Source organism: Rhinatrema bivittatum, chromosome 7, assembly GCF_901001135.1.
Source record: "Rhinatrema bivittatum chromosome 7, aRhiBiv1.1, whole genome shotgun sequence".
NCBI lineage: Eukaryota > Metazoa > Chordata > Amphibia > Gymnophiona > Rhinatrematidae > Rhinatrema > Rhinatrema bivittatum.
The window spans coordinates 87,939,782-87,959,108 of record NC_042621.1 but is presented as its reverse complement, the minus strand read 5'-3'; the positions used below and the strand labels follow the sequence as shown (position 1 = coordinate 87,959,108).

General features: G+C 46.7%; 1 protein-coding gene across 1 annotated transcript in view; it reads left to right on the top strand.

Annotated features, from left to right (window-relative positions):
* ZNF469 (zinc finger protein 469) overlaps window positions 1-18,116 on the top strand; it is a 506,485-nt gene extending 488,369 nt beyond the window's left edge. The window contains exon 4 of the mRNA XM_029608648.1: window positions 3,979-18,116. Within this exon, the coding sequence (XP_029464508.1) occupies window positions 4,191-16,721 (12,531 nt within the window). The 5' untranslated portion in view covers window positions 3,979-4,190 and the 3' untranslated portion in view covers window positions 16,722-18,116. The remainder of the gene's footprint in view (window positions 1-3,978) is intronic.
* Window positions 18,117-19,327: the final 1,211 nt, after the last annotated feature.

Genomic DNA, 19,327 nt, shown 5'->3' with positions numbered 1-19,327 from the left:
AGCTGAGGGGTACCAGAAAGCTTGGAATGGGCTAAAGAATTTGAACAAGAATATGAATGCAGGCACCTACCTCCTGTGGGTCATAAGCAAAAAAATAATATCAAAACTGAGGCAGGAACAAGAGTCAAAGCATGGAAGGCCCATCATGAGGATATGTTCACTAAACTCATGGCCTTTGCAATCTGTTCTGAACACAGACGGGTGCACAAGAGTGTGAACCCCTGGGCCGCAACTTGACGGACACAACCCCGGGGCTGGCCATAGTCCAAACTGCTGGCTGTGCATCTGAGCACAGCTGGCTGAAACAAGAAACTCTCTTGACTTGGCACAGGAAAACTCTTGACTTGGAACAGGAACACTTGGATGTCCAACATGCTCCAGGAACTGAGAACCAGAAACCCATGCTGGTCTCCGGAGTAGTCCTTAGGTCACTTCAAAAGCCCTTTCGGACTGATGCTTGAAAGAGGTTTGAGTGTGGACTCTAAGATGACTCTGGGACATGTGGACAAGATGCTGGAGCCTTGGATAAACATTGAAGACTTGGACATGGCTGAAACAAGAACATGGTTGGACAGGGCTCAGAACTTGGAACAGGCAGTTAGCTGGAACAAGAACTATGGAGAGCAGGACATGACTCAAGAACTTGGAACTCAGACTAGAAATTCAGAAGAGTCTCCGAAGACTTGAACCAGCGGCAAAGACTCGGACAGGACTCTGAAGACTTGGATTCAGAAACGAAGACTTGGAAGCAGGAACCAGGAGACCAGGAACAGAAGATGAGAAACAGGAGACCTTGAAGGACCGGTAACCACAGGACACGAAGACCATGAAGGACCTTTCAGGAACCAGGAGACCAAGGATCTGAAGACCACTTGTGAAGGCAATGAGGGACAGACTGAAGAGACCTTTTATAGGCTGCAGGAAGGACATCATCAGAAGGGGCCGCAGGGCTTTTCTGCCATGGTCCCTTTAAAGGTAAAGCTGAGGCACACGTGCGTGCCTAAGGGATGCTGGGGTGTGCTGAGGTCAGCAACGATCCAGGCCACAAGAAGACAATGGTGGCGGTGGCTGCATCCCAGGCCATGAAAATCACAGACAGCATTAGCAGTGCTCCAGGCTACCCGAGGCAGCAGCAAAGCTTGGCTGTGACATGGCAACTCCTTCCCATGGCTCACAGGCAGTGGCATCAGGGGTGTTTCTCTGCTACAGAGAATCTGGCGGCATTCCCAGCTGCAAGGAAAACAGAGGTGAAGTCAGCTGCATGGCTCACCGGCGGCAGCGGTGCGTGAGACCACTTGTGGGGCCCTCCCGTGAGTGGTATCGCAACAAGTGTTGAGTGAGGAAAGATATATGGGTGGTTTACCTTTACCTGACTTACGCTCATATAATGGGGTATGTTTGCTTTGAGTTATTCAGGAATGGGTATCTATGGGGGTAAATAGGATTCAGAGCACCTTTTGTCATAATGGACTCTCCCTTACAATCCTCACAACCTATTCCACCTGTCCAGGAGAAGATTGGACTCTTCACAACCCACTTGGTTTTGGTTGCAAGCCATGCACAGGGCTTGGGTGGAAGGATTTAGTGGGAAGGGACTTTACTTCATCTCTTGTCCTTTTTTTGACAACCCTGGCTTCCCTGTTGGGTGGGAGACTATTACCTTTCAGAACTGTACAGCTTGGGGCAATTGACTGATCCAGAATCACAAGTTATTCATTCATTCTCAGGTCTCCGAGATCAAATGGAAGCTCCCAGCCTCTCGTTATTTAGCTTATTTACAAGAGCAACACTATCGCTGGACACCGGGCAAAGGAACATTTACATCTCAGAGGAAGACGATGCCTCCTAAATTCAATAATGTCTCCATATGGATCTTGATGCTTAAAAAACATTTTAAGACTTCACCTTTAACAAAACTGGCAACCAGTTGTGGAACTGATCCGCTTGTAAGCCTGGACAAGTCAGACATTTCACAAGCATTCTTGTTTGCCTTTAAATATCGGTCCTTCTGTGAACATGAGGGAAATTCAATTTAATATAATACATTGGGTTTATCTTGCCAGATTATTGGGGGCAAGGATACTGACCTATGTCTAAAATGTAGTAGCTGACAATTTACATTTTGTCATGTTTACAGAATGCCCTAAATTACAATCTTACTGCTCACAAACCAGTACCTATTTTGAAAAGGTCCTCAGTTGTTCAATAATGTGGTCTGGTAAAATGGTTTGATCAAGATCTCTCCCTCCCAAAAGGAGGGCAAAGATTTTTGACTGTGTCACTCTTGATAGCAAAAAAAAAGTTATTTTGCAATTCTGGAATTCAGATGAGCTACCGTGTGTTTCGCACATGGTCCAGCGTTACTGGAAGCTATCAAAGAAAGAGAAATTTCGAATCCCAGATGCAGGCTAGACTTAGGGCATCTGGTTCGGAGATCACCTTAGCAGTGTTCATATTCATTATTTGATTGTAGTTTTATGCTGAGGTCATGGTGCTGAATGTGTGTGGTTGGGCGTGGCTGCGATTGCAGGAATGATAGTGGGGGGGGGAGGGAAAATTGACAATGGAAAATTACTTGGGTCTTATCTTTTTATTGTTAATACTGCACAATTATATGGTGATGTTATTGTTATTATTACATGGCTTGTTGTACCGACATACATGGTTCTTGACTCAAATAAACAGATTATTAAAAAAAAAGAAAAGAAGAATGTGTAATGGAAAAGACAAACAGACAAATTTAGTCTTTTGCCTAATACTTTACTGCAAATTTTTATTAAACCACACTCCAAAATGCAGACAAACGTCTCATGTACTCTTGGGATTGCACTGAACTCAGGGAATGTGCAAAGTTTGGCCCTGAAGAAGGACCAGGACAGCTAGAAAAATGGATCTTAGGAAGCTGAGTGAAGCATTATATGCACTTCCCAGTGCAACCAGCGCAAGGGCCACTTCACAAAGCACTGGGAGACTGCAGCTCCTTAACTGAATCAAACCAGGAGAAAAGTTCCAATGGATATGAATTTTGCACAAATGCAAAAGCTGTAACTTGCTGCTGCTAGAACTTATATCTGGGGATCAAGCTCAATTCCCCCCCCAGAATTCCTGGGAAATTCGCTAAAAATGTAATTATTTTAACAGATAGCAATGTGTCTGCCAGGTTCTCACCTAAGGTGAGAATAAGTCGTCCCTCCCCCCTCCCTTCTAGAGCTGGGTTTGCAGGTGAGGAATGGGATTTTCAGAGCTTGGTCACCACATGGCCCTTGGATAAAGTCGTGTGGCTGCCATGTTAGTGCCCTTAAAAGCGTGGAACTCTAGGTTAACCCAAAAATAATAGTTACAAGTTGACACCTGTTTACTGGACTAACTTAATACACTTCTGGACTGGATTGCCGGAGCTGCTGCTCCCTTCCTCCGCTCCAGGCAGAACGATCCTTGTGATGGTTGAATATTATGTAATACATTATCATTTCAATTCTATTCTCATTTGCAAACTATTCAAGTTTGACCCTGTGGTGCATTGTGATAAATCCCTGCTTCTGAGTGAAATTGGTAGAAAGGGGAAGGAAAATCCGCTTACGGGTCCTGAAAGTCTGGAAGGTGGGGGGGGGGGGGGGGGGGGGGGAAGATAAATTCCAAATGCACAAACGAACAGCTAAGAAAGTCTATCAAGTTCATTTCAAGTTTTACGAAATTCGGGAGCTCGCCCCATAAGCCAACTAGTGGCTGGGAACTGGTTTTACAGTGCTGTCTGTTTTGTCCTGTGGCAACTGAGCAAAAACTTGTCACTCCCAGTAATACTGAAGGGAAAGCAGGTTGCAATTTGTCTCTCTTCTCTTTTGTTCTTCTTATTATTAAGGATGAAAACGGAAAGAAAGGAATAGGCATTTACATTAAGAGCCATTTGAAAGGATCACTTGGTCATCTTAAAAGTTGCTCTGTTCGTCCTCTAATGATGCTCTCTCTCCTCTTTCGCAGGATCCTCGGGGGATTATGAGCTTGGTGGCCCTCGCCCTCCCCTCTCCCACCTCTGGCAGGCAATAGGGATGAAAGCGCAGAAGAGGAGGCAAACTCCTTGGAAGAGGCCCCTGTGCTAACTTCCTGCAGAATGAGGTCACTCGCCCAGCACGCCTAGGCCAGGGGTCGCCAGAGCAACAGATGCCTTCTGAACGCACTCTTGGAGGGAGACCATGACGGGAGAGACACAGCATGCCTATCCCATCAGCGAAAAGGAATCGGGCTCTAAGGTCCACCAGAAGGACTTTGCCTTTGAACAATTAAGTGATCCGGACGCCAAGGAAACTCCTTTACACAGTGGCACCAATGGGGTTAAGGACAAGGGGCCTCCGAGCCAGCGGGAAGCAGTCATAAGGCCCCAGCAAGCCGGAAAGATTGACTTCAAGTCGCTCCACAACCGCTCCAAGTTCTCTCATGAGAGCCAGTGGAATAGCGGGAAAGGCTGCCCGCCGTCTCCCACCGGCAAAAACCGAGCACGGGAGAGAAACAGGAGGCCCGGCAAATGCGATCGCGGCCAGCATCAGCTGTACAGGCTGAGCATTACAAACTCCCGGGCAAATCCCACCATCGGCATCGCCTACCCCCAGCAGAAGGTCACCCCACCCAAGAAGCCAGAAGCCAGCCCCACACCCGCAGCCGGGAGCTACCGCTTCCAGGTGGCCGGCCTCCCCAACCGAGAAGCCGGGCTCCAGCAGGAAGATCTCCGCTTCAACCGCCGCTTCCAGGAGGCTTCCGCCAGCCACTACACCTCACCCACGCCAGCAGCGCCCCACCATCACCCAGCCCTAAAGCCGCAGCCCAGGGAAAGCTCCGGGGCCGGAGGTCCGCTGAATTACTTGGAATTCCAGAGCAACGGGACCAACGCCTGGCATTCGGCCGAGAAGAGCTTTGCAGCTGCTGGCTATGGAGCCCAGAAATCCTGCCAGTTCCCGGAAAGCACCAAGTCCGGCAGCCACTGCTATGGGTCAGTCCCTTTCCAGTACCCTTTCCAATCTTTGCAGGACGTTGCGGCAAGCCCGTTCTGCGGTCACACCAATGGCCATAACTACTTGGATGTTAGCCTGCCAAACAACCAGGTAGCACATGCTGCTTTCCCCTTCCCCACTCCTTCCAGGGATGGGCAAGAAGAGCCTCTGAGCAATGGGACTTATGACAGCTTAGCAACAAAGAGCAGGAACTACGGTCTTCCGGCTCAGCAGTCTCGCCTTTTGCATTCACAGACTCAAGGGGGCCAGCGCCAAAACTCGGGGCCTTGCTACAAAGGAAGGAATGAACATTCCACTGATCTGAATGGTGCTATTTCTTCACCTGGTGCTATTAACCCTGGTGCTATCGACCAAACTGCAAGCACTTTCCAAGAAAGCCAGCCAGTTTTTGCATCTAGTGAATTCAGTTTACATAGAAACAGCAATAACCTGCCTGTGTCTGCCAGTCAAAGACAGCCAACGCCAAAAGACAGCGTAGCTAGCCAAAGACTCCTGGACCAAGGTAGCTCCCTCCGAAGGAACATGCCACAGAATTCCCTACCCCAAGTGCACTTTCAAACCAAAGTTTATAACAATTCCTCTGCCAACAGCCTAAACACGGGAGCGGTGCCTTTTGAGAGCAGCCTCCTTGGCACGACACAAAATCATCCCAGGATATTACAGGCCTGGGATGGAGGAAGCAAATCCTTTACATCTGTGGACCAAAATCCAGCGCCTTATCCAACCCCAAACGGGAATCAGTTTTCCTACCAGTGCCAAGTGATTTCTGAGCAGAGGCTGGCTCTGACGAATGCCAGAACACCGTGGCAGCAGGGTCACCTCCCCTCTGCTGGGTCCCACCAGAACCGAAACGAACCAACCCAGCAGCTCGGCAGCCACAAGCTGTTATTTCCAGCAGAGACTCTGGAGTGGCAAGGAAGCAGAAACATGCAGAAAAGCGCTCCTTTAAATCACCCCCCTGGGTATCAAAATCAAAAGCACTTGAGTCTCCCAGCGCGACAGAGCTGTCACTGCAGCCATTCGTTTCCTTCTGAGAGCGGAAAGGATTCGACCTGTGATTCCAGAAGTAGCAACGTGGCGCTTGGCCTGGACCAGTCCATGTCAGCCGTCTGCTCCAGAAATAATGCCTCTCTCGCTCAGCCCCCAGCCGGACTAGTAGCAGCAGTTTCCCCAGGCCAGTCGCCCCTCCCGTCCCCTGCTCCACATCCTGTAGCCAATGGTCTGTGCTCTTCCCTCTCACCAGTGTCTAGCAGCCCCTCTAACACCAGTTCAGAAGAAAGTCAGCTCCCCATAACGCTTCCACCATCTTCCTTTTTCCATCAAGGGTGCTACCCCAAAGACAGCAAAATGTTTGGTTCGTCAGATTCTCTGAACTCCAGCTCGCTCCACTACCACCAACCAGAGTCCATGCAGACCATGTTCAGCTTTTCATCAGATGTCCCAAAAGATGAGCACCTCTTTAAAGGTTTACAAGCAAATCCGTTCCAGAAACAAAATACCGAGTTGGCCAAAGGAGGCCTAGACAGTTTTGAAAGTGACCCTCCTCCCCCACCGTACTCATCACATCACCTGCTGGCTAATTCCCTTAGCAGTGCGAATTTGGACCAACTCGATGTCCTGCTTACCTGCAAGCAATGTGATCAGAATTATAGCAATCTTACTTCCTTTCTGGAGCATCGTCAGCATTGTGGCTTGCATTCTGTTTTGCAAACTGAGATGAGGGATGCAGTCAAAGTGGCAGAAAATAGGAAGCATGCTGTAGATCTGGTCAAGCCCTCTCAGGTAGCCCAAGGGCTACCACTCTCCAAAGGAGTTTCAGATCTACATTCGCACCTGTTGGCTTTAAATAAGATTGATTTCCTCTTAGAAAGTGAAAATAAAATGGAGGCCAAGGACGATCCTCTGAAAGTTAGTATAGTTAATGGTTTAACAAATTCATTATCGCTTAATACTTTTGACTTGGAGATTGATGATAGCCTCATTACAGAAGCATTGGATAGCCTCATTACAGAAGCCTTAAATGGACTAGGGTACCAGTCAGATAACCCAGAGATAGACAGCAGTTTTATAGATGTGTTTGCAGATGAGGAACTTCCATCCACCAAAGTTACTGGGATTGGACAGCCGTACAAGGTGAAAGAAGGTTTAACTTCAGAAAATAAAGTTGAACCTACCGAGTTAGATGAAAATCAACTATTTCGAGACAAAACTGTCAATCGCTGCAAAAAAGACAATGAGAATATACATCAAAATAACATCAGAAATTCAGGAATAAAGAATGGTGATAAAAGAACGATAGCACCCAAATTTGCAGAATTTGAGAGTCAACCTGCTATCAAAGAACTTACTCAGAAGAATGTAGTGAGTCATCTGCTGCATAATAAAAGTGGATCCGAGAAAACCACGAACCTGGAAATGGAAAAAAAAGCCAGCAATAACCAGGTCGGATCAATACCTAAAAGCCAAGGCAGCCTAGTGAAGAAACATCCTATAAATACTGAAGTTAGCCCAGGGTCTGCAGATATGGCCATTGCCAATGAAAGTTCAAAGCCCCATCGAGTCGTCATAAAGGACAGAAAAAAGAGAAAGCCACGGAGTGGCACGTGGAGCAAGGAGCTGATCCATAAAATTGTACAGCAGAAAAACAAGCTCCATAAGTTACACGTAAAAAACAATAGGAGTCTGCAGTTTTCTTTGGTGACGGAAAGGCTTCTCCCTAAAACACCGAGCAGTGCCTTTGGGGAGTATGACTACATTTCAGACTCAGAGGAGGACCTGGAGTATGCGAGGATGCAGGCCAAGAAGCAGCTTAATGGAAGACTGAGGTATAATTTCACCAGAAAGCATCAGGGGAGCAAGGAAGGCATGAAAGAAAAGGAGACCATCTGGAGATGCAGCAAGAAAGTAGAATTTCAGGAACAGCGCAGGGACCCGGACAATGCAAGGATTGGAAGACACAACAGCCGCTCCTCTATCAGCAGTGACCAACGGACCAGTATCTCCAGTGAAAGTGGAAGCAGCCCGAAAAGCACTGAAAGAACAGAGTCTGACAATGAAAAACAAACTCTTTTGAAGAGTGCTGAGCCAAATCCTTCTTACAGTCTTACAGCAACTGAAAGAGATCCTAGTGCAATTCTTAGTGAAGACCCTCCCAAGGAGAACCATGTGCCTGAAACGGATGTTCTCAAAGAGACAATGAGGTTTGCATCTGCCAATTTTCCACTCATTAGTTCCAAGCAATTCCCCAGTAGGTCAATAAAGACTTCACCCTCAATCAAAGGAAACCAATGTGACAGTAAAGAGCTGCCACTAAAAAGTCCATTAGGGACTAGTTACACAGAAGAAGCAACACAAGAGCAGCAAGCGGCTATTAGCCACACTGAAAGTGTACCCAGAACCCTCTCATCAGGCGAATATTCACCAGGTGTACTAATGATTCAAAACAGCATCTCACAACAATTCCCTTCGTATAACGACAACATTGTCGGATATCATACGGAAGGGCTAATTAGTTCATCGCATGTAAATAATGATATGAACTGTAACATTAATTGCAGCTATGATGAGAATGGTATAAAGTATTTAGGTAATGAGCGGAGGGACTTTGGATCTCCTGCTGATTGTTACCATGCGGACTCTACTAGAGTTGAGGTATCAGTAGAAGGACCGGCTTCTTATGGCAATGACAATAATACAGCAGCCTACGAACGGAAAAGCTTGGCTAGCCCTTACGATGCCAACCTTTTCTCCAAACCTTTAGTCCTAGGATCGCCACATATAAGTAATGTGTACTTGTGCCCTGGTGATAGTATAAATTCGTTTGAGCAAAAACACTCAGATATAACACCATTCACAGCCGAGACTGAGCAAAACAAAGTGGCGTCACCTCTTGGGTTTGATACCTCGTCAATATTTGGAGAAATTGCCGTGCCTGAATTTGATAGTCCATTGTATGACAATGTTTCCACAAGCGAAGATAATTATGTAACATACCCCTGTAATCAGCCCAGCAAAAGCACACTCTTTGAGCAGCCATATTCTCGGTTTTTGCAAGAAAAGGATTGGAGTCTAGTGGAAGATATCTCCCCAGTTCTGCCAGAAAATGCTCCTCATTTTCAGGACATTGCTGTTGACAAGCCATTAAGCCCAAAGCATACTGTGCCTCCCAGTGACATGCCTTTAAGTCTTTCTGAAAGAATTTCAGGTTGTAATGTGCCTTTTACCACCAATATGTCCGTCGATGAATTGGAGATTAAAAGATTAGTTACTGAACTTGAAAGTCAACTGCAAAGAAGCAACATCAACAGAGAAACTACTGTTCATCCAAATTCTGACACAGAGCTAGGGGAGACTTCAGGTCAGTTCTCACCCAGACGTAGAAGTCATGCGGAAAAAGATGGGAAAGACTTGTTTTTGGCAGCTGACCGCCACACCAGCCTCTTGCCAGCCAAATCTTGTGTTGGGCAGAATCTGGGAAGCATGGAACCACCTGTTCTGAAAGAGAGCATTGACCAGGAAACCCAGAAGCCTTCTTGGGACTGCTCGGTTGAGTTTGCTTCTTTAGAGTCTGGAATTCATCCATTAACTCCTGAAGTCTCCAGAGATACATGCTGCACCAAGGAGGAAAGTGGTCAATTTCAGGAGACTATGAATGAGGCTGAAGTCCCAAAAGTAAAAGATTCTGGAGTAGTAAATAATGAACCTTCCATTGTACTTCCTGATTCGTGTCTGCCTGACACATCTCAAAAATCAGATAACCAAAACTATACCACAGATTTGAGCAAGAACTCAACAATTACGTCTGATGCTGTGCTTCCCAAAATGACAGAAGATGTAGAACAGAATCCTAAAGACCCCTTACAGTCCCTTCAGAGTAGACCTACAGAATCTACTTTTCTTCAGCATCCCAACCTGGAGCAAACATTTGATGAGAAAGCTGGACCTGGAACATTTGGAAACCAAGTTTCAGCTCTGAGCCTCGAATTTGGTTTACAAGATGAAACAGGTCCCGTGTTGAACGTTGCATCCTTTGCTTGTGTGGAGTGTGGTTCCGATTCTGAAGAAAGGCTTCTCAGCAAAGTTCATGAGGCTGATAGCCTCAAAACGGCTGCAGCTTTAAAATTAGTCAACAATAGCTCGACTTATGATGATCTCGAGAAACAGACGGACTGTAGAGCAAAGCATCTCAACAGAAAACCTGATACCCTGAAACATAGCCTCTTTGATGCACCCAGTGTGGAAGACAAGGAGGTGTACACAGAAGATCCAAAGGTGTCTCCTGACTGTACTGCCAACCCATTGCAGGAGCTCCAACTCTTTGTGGCAAGGGCAGTAAAGCATAGTCAGGAGGAACTGATGGTGCCTTGCTTTCCCCTATTACTTTCGACAACGCACCAGAATCCAAGCATAAATGTTCCCCCCGAGGGGAGGGCGTCCTGTGACCCTGAAATTGAGGCCGCATCTGACTGCCTAACCGGTTATGTGAGTGGCGAGTCTGAAAGAAGTGACACTTTACAAGAAATTAAAGTCGCTTCTGCCGGATCGGAATCAAAAGAACAGACTTTTTCAGATGTAAGCGAGCAGCTATGGCAACATAGCAGCGCCGAGTCCTCTGCTGCAAAATTAGCTGAGTTTGTGAACCATGACCTGCAGAATAACATAACCGAGTCACCTCACTTAGGAGATGAATGCTCAGGTCTGAATGACATTAAAAGCAAGGCAGATGGCGTTTCACCAGAGGATAAGAACCGCTTATCGTTCAGCAGTGCAACAGTAAACCCGCTGCTAGGGCAGGCTAAGAAAGATGATCAGATGGAGAATCTGTTGGAGAAAGATAACAACAAAACAGCCTTGACTTTGGAAAAACACAGGCAGTCAGCCCATGCAGGCTGTATTTTATTTGAAAAAGAATCTTCAGAGGACGAGGTAGTGGAGCAGACAGTGAATGTGCACCAGGGCGGGCACCGCAGCCTTCCACGTGATAAATCAAATCCCATTTCTCCATTGTCAGGGCCCAACAATGTTCAAGAAGGACCAGAGCCAGCATCCCTTTGCATGGCTGGCTCGGGCTCTTCCAGTCCTAGGGATCTTTGCGAAGATCTAAAGAAGAGCAGGTTGGCCCATGAAACAAACGCACAGCCTCCAAGTGCTGAGATAAGGGAAAACAGCAATGCAGATCTCAAAGAGAGCTTTCAGGCTGATTGTCACGGTGACAGCTCTTCCATTAGTTTGCCTTTCCCAAATAATGCTATTTATACAGCCCAGGAAAATTTTCAAAGCAGCAGCAGCCCTGAAAGTGTAAAGCTTCCAGATGGCTTCCCAGTGCCGCTGCCTAACACTGCACCTCTCTCAAACCCTACGCATCTTGGCCAGCTTCCACAGTGCCTTCTGAAGGAAAGTCTAGGAAAAGAAACAGGTTTGTTGCCCTTTCTACTTCCAGATGCCAGCTCTGGGGCCGCACAATCAGAGTCCAGCAGATGCAGCCCTCAGTGTCTGACAAAAAGCCCATTAAGCAATATGGAAGAGTCTGGGCAAGAACGTCTGGAAGGGTCTGCTGCCTCGTTACTTTTAAGTGGCAATAGTTGTCAGTCTTTGGATCCAGAACAAAATCTGATATTACCGTGCCTACAGTCTTTTGAGCAAAAGGACATGGCGGAAATGCTGACTAGATGTGATTGCTTGGAGCTGGAGTGCAGTCATTATGAAGATAAAGTGGCAAATCCCGTCTCAGATATTCCCTACAGCCCTCAGTCACTTTCTGCCTGTCACTCTCCGGTGCAAAGCAAAAATGAAATTTCGACTCTGACCACAGACTTTTTCACAGTAAGTAAAGAAGTTGCAAAGTTGAAAAATATACAGCCTCAATCCGAAAGCTGTTCTAGTGGTAATGCTGACGAGAATAGGCACAACCTGCCTGAAATCTTAAACTGCACCCCTCTCCTCCAGCAGAAAGCAACTCTTTCCAGCCCCAACGGGTCCAATAAACCTGATCCTGGCACTGCTGGTCCAGATGTGTCTGAGTTACTAAATGCAAAAGAAGCAAATATTAGCAACTCTCCTAAGCAAGTGGCAGATGCAGAAAGTAAATTACTGACAAAGGATCAAAAGGAGAGCGGTACTGAAAATGCAGACGCCATAAAAAATGGCGTGCTAAGCATTCTGGATTCTGTCAAGAGCAAGGAGATCCTCGCAAGTCTATCCAGAAGCGGACAACTGGTAGGAAAAAAGTCAACTAGAGTACAGGCGACCTGTGATATTTGTTCTATATCCTTCCGATCCAAACCAGGTTTGACGAGACACAAAGCTGTAAAGCACCATATAAAGGCTAGCAGCATGTCAGTAGTAGACAAAGCTGGTGTAATTATTCCAGAAAATACATCTAAATTATCAAAGCGGACTTCTAAAAAACTGCAGAGTCTTGAAGTCAAAGAAGAGCTGTTGAAATCTGCTCGTCACACTGTTGGAACTTTTCTCGGGGAGGGGTCTGTAGATCAGGAGCTCGAGGTCAAACCAGCAGAGGCGAGTCCAAGGTTTAATAAGCAGAACGGTTCTCCTGATGATGTCCACCAGGAGCTTCCAACCACAAATACACTGAACGAGAAAGCAAAGTTGAATTCTCAGACTCTGGAATCACAACCCGTCTCTAAACAACCCCAAGCTAAAAGGGAAAGAATCACCAAGAGCCTAGCCAAGGAGGCACCAGTTGACCAAGAGACTGTCCCGAAAGCTTATAATGGCAAAGTTAGAAACAGTAAGACCAAGAAATTGCCAAGTAGATCTTCCCACTCAGAAGAAAATACAGATGACTTGTCATCTGAGCTTATCTTAAACATTATCAAAACTAATATTTTAAATGCCATTGTGTGCCCCAAACAGACAAGCAAGTTGATTGCCCTAGAGGTGAGGGATCAGGCGACACATCTGATTGATGACAATGACCCAAGAATGGATGATGCTGGAGAATGTGTGTCATCCAAGGACAGGAAGGAGCCGCAGTTACTACCTGGTCCTATCAACTGCCCAAACCAGATGGAGGATGAAAGTTATGGAGGGAAGGAGCAGGTAGAGGAAGGTTGGGAGCATGTTAATGAAAATGATGTGAGTGAAGAGCAGCCGGAGAGCAGCGATGCTACAAAAGAAAGGGGAACCCCGGGTGTAGCAGCAGACAGTAACTGGGGAAGCCAGGCTGCAGCTGGGACCGCAAGCCCCACTCCGTCCATCGAATCAGCCAAAACCAAGCCCTTGACAGATATCCCTGAGGGGACCTGGGAATGCAGGTCGTCTTTAGCAGAAACAAAGCAAGTGGAGCAGGAAGGCAAAGAGTCCGGGCCGAGTGGCCTCTTAGATGAGGGTGAGGGCACATTCTCTCAGCTGTTTCCACGGGACAATCAGTGCATCCGACGCAAATGCACCCGGGTGTATGGAAAAGGGACTAAGAAACAGAGCACTGCTGGGGAGGCAAACCCCAGGGAAAGGGACTCGAAAAAGGCACTTTCCGCTCACTCTGCTGAAGGGGGAAAGGATTCTTGCCAATACAAAACCCTCTCAGTTGATGACACTTTAATCCTAGACGTGTGTCCTGGTAGCCAGCCAAAGCTAAAGGACGTGGTTTCTGGTATTCCTGAAAACATTGCACTGCAGTACGAGGACAGAAAAGACAATCAAAATAACAAAGCTATTGACAGAGATAATGATACAATGTTAACATTCCCGTGCCAAAACAGCCACATGGACCAATTACCAAATTTAGATGCACCTTCAGCAAGGGGGAGCAGTCTTGCCAAAGAGGGGAAAGATCTTGCAGTTGAAAATATATTGCTTAATTCATCTACAGAACTAGAAGATGGGAATTCCTGTCTTGGGCTCAGTCCAGAAATACCAGACTTAGGAGAACCGTATGATGGCAAAACCCGGAAAGAGGAGAGTGCGACGGACTTCCAGGCCATGTTCGAAATGAGAGAAGGGGCTTTCTTCGGTGCTGGTGAGGAGCAGGTTGATCAATTGCCTGCAAGCAACACGTTAAGCACCAAGCCAAAGACTGGCCAACGTTGCAAGCAAAACAGAAACAAAGCAGAAGATGGAAAACCTGCAAAAAGCAGGAGTGAACACATTAAGAGCAAAGACAAGCAGTATAAATGCAAAGTGTGTTTCCAGTGGTTTCTAACTTTGGGAGAGCTCGATTTCCACAAGCTTTCTCACAACCCTTCCCCTCCGCCAACCTGCTACATGTGCATTCAGCGCAAATTCAGCTCTAGAGAACAATTAAGGGACCACCTGAAAGAGAAGCACGCTAAAAACAAGGCTGGCCTGTGGATCTGTGGCATGTGCCTGAAGGAGATCTCTGACGTCTGGATGTACAATGAGCACTTAAGAGAACATGCCACTCAATTTGCCAGAAAAGGCCAGGCACAGAAGTCTGTGATGGGCTTACCTGGCTGCTTTGATGAGGACAGCGCAGTCAGAACCTTGCAGAGCACAATTATCTTCAGAAAAGCGAGCAAGTCCTCCAGCAAAGGCAATAAGACGTCAAAACATCGCCAAGAAGAGCAAGACTCAAAACCCAGCAAGGATCCACTGGAGAGCTGTGCCCAGGGTAAACCGGTGCCTTCCAGCTCATCTGAGGTGACTCCGAGTCCTCTTCCTGAGGATCTGGAAAAGACCGAGAGGCAGCCAGGTCACAAGAGCGCTCTCATTCACCCCCTCTGCAAAGACCCCTCCAGAGACTGCCATCACTGTGGGAAGCGCTTCCCCAAGCCCTTCAAGCTTCAGCGCCACTTGGTGGTTCACAGCTTGCAGAAGATTTACCTTTGCCACAAGTGTCCCATGTTTTATCAGGACATGCACGATCTCAGAAGCCACCTGAAACAAGACCACGACACAGCAGAGGTCTCCGAAATAAAACACACCACCCTTTATGCTTGTGAACTCTGCGCTGATGTCATGCATGTCATCAAGAAGTCCTTCATATGCAGCACCTGCAACTACACATTCTCCAAGAAAGAACAGTACGATAGACATATGGAAAAACACCTGGTGGGCGGTAATAAGACTTTCAAGTTTAGGGGAGTCACGAGACCAAGCTTCTCAATGAAAGATGGCCCAAGTAAGGCCAAAGAAACAATTGACTCCCAAACCATCCCACCAAGGAAAAAGCGAAAGTTTGCACATGATTCAGCTACTGCAGCTATGCACGTTGACCACAATGGTAATGTAGAATTATGTGAAAAATCTGTACCAGATTCTTGTGAATTAGTTCCTGCAGAAATAAAAGATCCCTTTGCAACTGAGTCAGAGACTTCAGTGAAATCAGATGATACTGCTGATCTTTCAGACCTCCTGAGCGAAATGGAAACCTCCCTGTGTAGCCAGACCTCTCCAGCTCCGTGTCTGACACCCCAAATGCCCCACAATGTAAAAGATCTGGAACTTGAGGATAGCATTACTCTTTCCATGAAAGAAATGGGCAAACAAGATCTTGATATGAAACCTTCCGTTCCTTTTCCAGACCTTTTTGATCTTAGTTTGGACATTGCTAATGTTGGCAGTCATGGACGAACCATAGAAAAGGCTGTTCCAGGACAGAGCACTGACAAACTCGGACATGCAGATGGACAGGAAAAACCATCCCCTAATAACGTGGGGAAAAATATGTCGAGTGCTGAAAAACAGAGTTGGCAGAAAGAAAGAATAGTGGAGACCCCCTGTCATAAACTAGTTAAGAAGAGCGTCTTGTTGCTGGAGACAGGTCCAGGTGAATCAGAGAGCAAAGAGCTGCAGAAAGCCTCATCAAGTCATCCCAACATAAATGAAATAACTGCTGGGGAATGCCCTATGAAGTCAAAGACATGTGAGGCCGTCTTCCCCCTTAAAGATAGGTCGGCATCCTCGGATTTAAACAGTACTTCCAGAGATCCTGTCTCTCAAAAGAAAAACCTGCTCAGTCAATTCAACAGCCGATCGGCTTCTGGTTTACAAAGTACTCTTTATAACTTTGAGGATCCTCTCAAACCCTATTCAGTGAAAGAAAAGGCAACATTTGAGATGGGTCTCTTGACCAGAGATAGTCAAGCATACAAAATTAAAGAGACGGGAAGCAACCAGAGCAAATCGGTTGGTAGCCAACTCAAAAATGAGGTAGCCATCAGTGGTGTGAAACACAGCCATATGGATCCAGATAAATCTTCTGAGAAGCAGCCTTTAATTGGGTCTCCAAAAGTCTGCGCCAAGAAGAGGAAAGAGCATAAGGCTCTGGGCTGCAAGAGCAGCTCCGCATCCCGAGAAAATATCGAGAGAGAAGGCAAGAGGAAAAAGCTCCGGGGCCCGGGGTCCAGGAAGGGGGACAGTGCGGCTGGCCTGAGAAAACCTGCCTGGACTAATGACCTCTCTTCAGGCAGAGAGGAGACCCTCTGCAGCCGGCTTCAGCCCAGGCCTCGAAGTGGGGGCCACTTCAAGAAGGTGGCGCAGGATCCCCTCAACCAGAAGAAGGTGGACGCCCGCCATGCCAATGGGGCCTCCAAGCAGAAGAAGGCCGTCCTGGGCAAGACGTTTCCCCAGCTCCTGCCCAGCTCCTCCAACATGCAGCACCCCGCCCAGGCCAAGAAATCGGCCGAGCCCCTCAACCTCAGGACCGCGGAATCGCAGAACAGTCTGCTGAGCAAACTCTTTGGGCAAAAATTAACGAGCTTTAAAATCCCTCTAAGGAGAGACACCTCGGAGTAATTTCTGAAGGTCAGCTGCATTCCTGGCACCAATCGGAGCTTATTATGCGGTCTATAAATGTGTTAAATAAAAACAAATAATAATTGCAGTCTTGCTTCGGTGGACTTGCACTCTGCAAAAGATTTGTTATAAGCACCGGATTTATTGTGCAAATACAAGAATTCCGAACGTGCTGACGAGTTCCACTGACAATTTGCAAGTCGCTTCTTTTGAGACTCTCTGTACAAAGTACTTGAAGATCAACTTAATCCCTAAACTTCTGATTCAAAAGGTGCCGAACACTGTGTAGAAAACAGATTATTTGAAGGTTTTATAAATATATAATTGTTGCACAATTGTTCTGTACCATTTATTCCATTGAGAACTAACTGGAGCTATAGGTAGGATCTAAAAATAATACATTTGCAAATTTGATTAAGGGAAGGTCAAGTGCCCTTCACTTCACAGCTGAAATTCATTTTTTTTCCTGCCAGCGTTTTTGAAGACAATCGTAACCTCTGTTGTACAGCTGTGAGCCTCAGTGGCAGCTCTGTGTTATTCCCTTTCTTTGACCACTGTAGAAGTTGCAAGTGCTTTAAAAGGGCTTCCGTGCTGCACCTCAAGAACTTGGGATAAACCTTCGTCTGCAGCGCTAGAAATCGACGCCTGCCCGCTAAATGTCCGTGCTGCATCTGCCAGTAGCATTAGGTATCTGCTTTGTACAGTTCACGCCATAAGTGGTGCTATTATTTGTAATGTGAAATACAGACTTCCTTGATCAAAGGGAACAGTTACGAAGTAGCCATTTAAATGGAGATTTTGTGTGTTGGTACTCCTCAGTGTTGACATCACTTCTTCTGCCGTGTTACCTGGCAGGCAGAAATTTTTAACTAGCAGGGAAACTCAGGTTTGTAAACAAAGACATTTTCAATAGGACTTAAGTGCTATGGAAGAGCTTTCAGAGCATGGAGGGGTATCGATGCACTGATGTGATTCAAAACCAGTCGAGTACCTTTGTCTGTCCTCCTTATACAAAAGAAAAAGAGGTGTTCTGTTAACATGTAGCTTGACAGTACATGGTATTATGTAATAAGATGTAGCTTATAACTTTGGGTGCAAATGCATTGCATAAGTCAAAAGTTGTAATGTTGCTGGTTTGTTTGGTTTTGTTTTTTTTTTTTGTCAGAAAGCAGAGGGCAAATGCGTTTCTCTGCTGTTGTGTGTGCTACAGAAGTGCCTCTTTTGATATTGTCAAATAAAATAAATACATGAGAAACCTGGATTGCTACTGCAAAAATCGAAACTTTAAGCAATGTTTTCAAATATATACTAAATATTTTTGCAGAGATGTCCAGACTGTATGAAATCTGTAAAGCTTGGTCTTGTGCAATATTACTAGGCTAAATAAAGAGCAAAGCCCGAGAAGTGGGAAACATTTCACGTAGCTCTGCATCGTTCACATCCTCTCCGTTTGCACTGCCTTAAAGAGCGCGTGATATTTATTCAAGGCTATGACATTCGCAGCTTCCATGGTCCCCCTGCAGTTGAATTATAAGTGAGAACTCCCATATATAACTCCCCCCCCCCAAAAAAAAAATGCTGATGATTTGTTTATAAGGCAGTGTTAGTCAGAGCGGCCACTGGGGACCCCTCCGAGCCAGCCAGGTTTTCAGGATATTCCTACAGAATATCCCGAATACTTCCAATGTGTCTAAATATATCTCATGCGTATTCGTTGGGAATATCCTGAAAAGCTGATGGGGCAGAACCACTTTAAGCACCGCTCTCCTAAAGAACCAGTGTCTACGAATCCAGAGGTTTTCCCTTTGAATCGGTACTGGGGTTTTTTGGGGTTTTTTTTAGCTTGAATACCTATTCCGCCGGGAAGATGCTCAGCAGCCGGGCCATGAATGCAATAATGCAAACCAGAAATGCTTCTCATCAGCTTCGGCAGATTCAGAACCCCGTCTGTGGCTCGCATGCCTGGTGCGTGGGTTTTCACCCCCCCCTGCCGGCGTTTGCCTCCATCCTCCAGGGCACATGAAAGGCACTCCCTCTCGCCTCCTCTCCCTTGATGCATGTGCCCACCATGCCCGGGACTCCTCCTCCTTCCTTTCCTCCCCCCCCCCCCCGTTACAAAGTCTGCCTTCCTCCCCTGCTGAGTGTGCCCACCCCTCTGCCCCAGTGTGGCATGTGCAGGCCTCTCCACCCTCCCATGGCATGAGCATCTGTGCATCAGTTCCCTGGGAGGATAAGGTCGCGCCTCGTTGTAGCCAAGGCCCCTTTAAATAAGTCGCGGGGCATCACTTCTAAAAGAGGCTCCACTGTAAGTTTTAACTAAATAAGCGATAACTGTGGTTTAAACTGGGAAAAGAAACGTCAGCACGTCACTGAGGAGTGGGATTGTCTTGCTGGCATTTCTAACCGGGAGGTCGGCAAGGTGCTTTTCTACTGGTATCAATCTGCCCTTGAAATGACCTCTGCCGGCAGAGAAAGACGTGTAGGGGGCAGAACGCGTGGGGATACACATGTAATATTATAGTCTTCAATTACGGCTGCAATCATAACATTTAAATACTGTCATTAAGAGCTGGCTCCTAGTCAGGCACTGGAATCTCTGCCGCGGG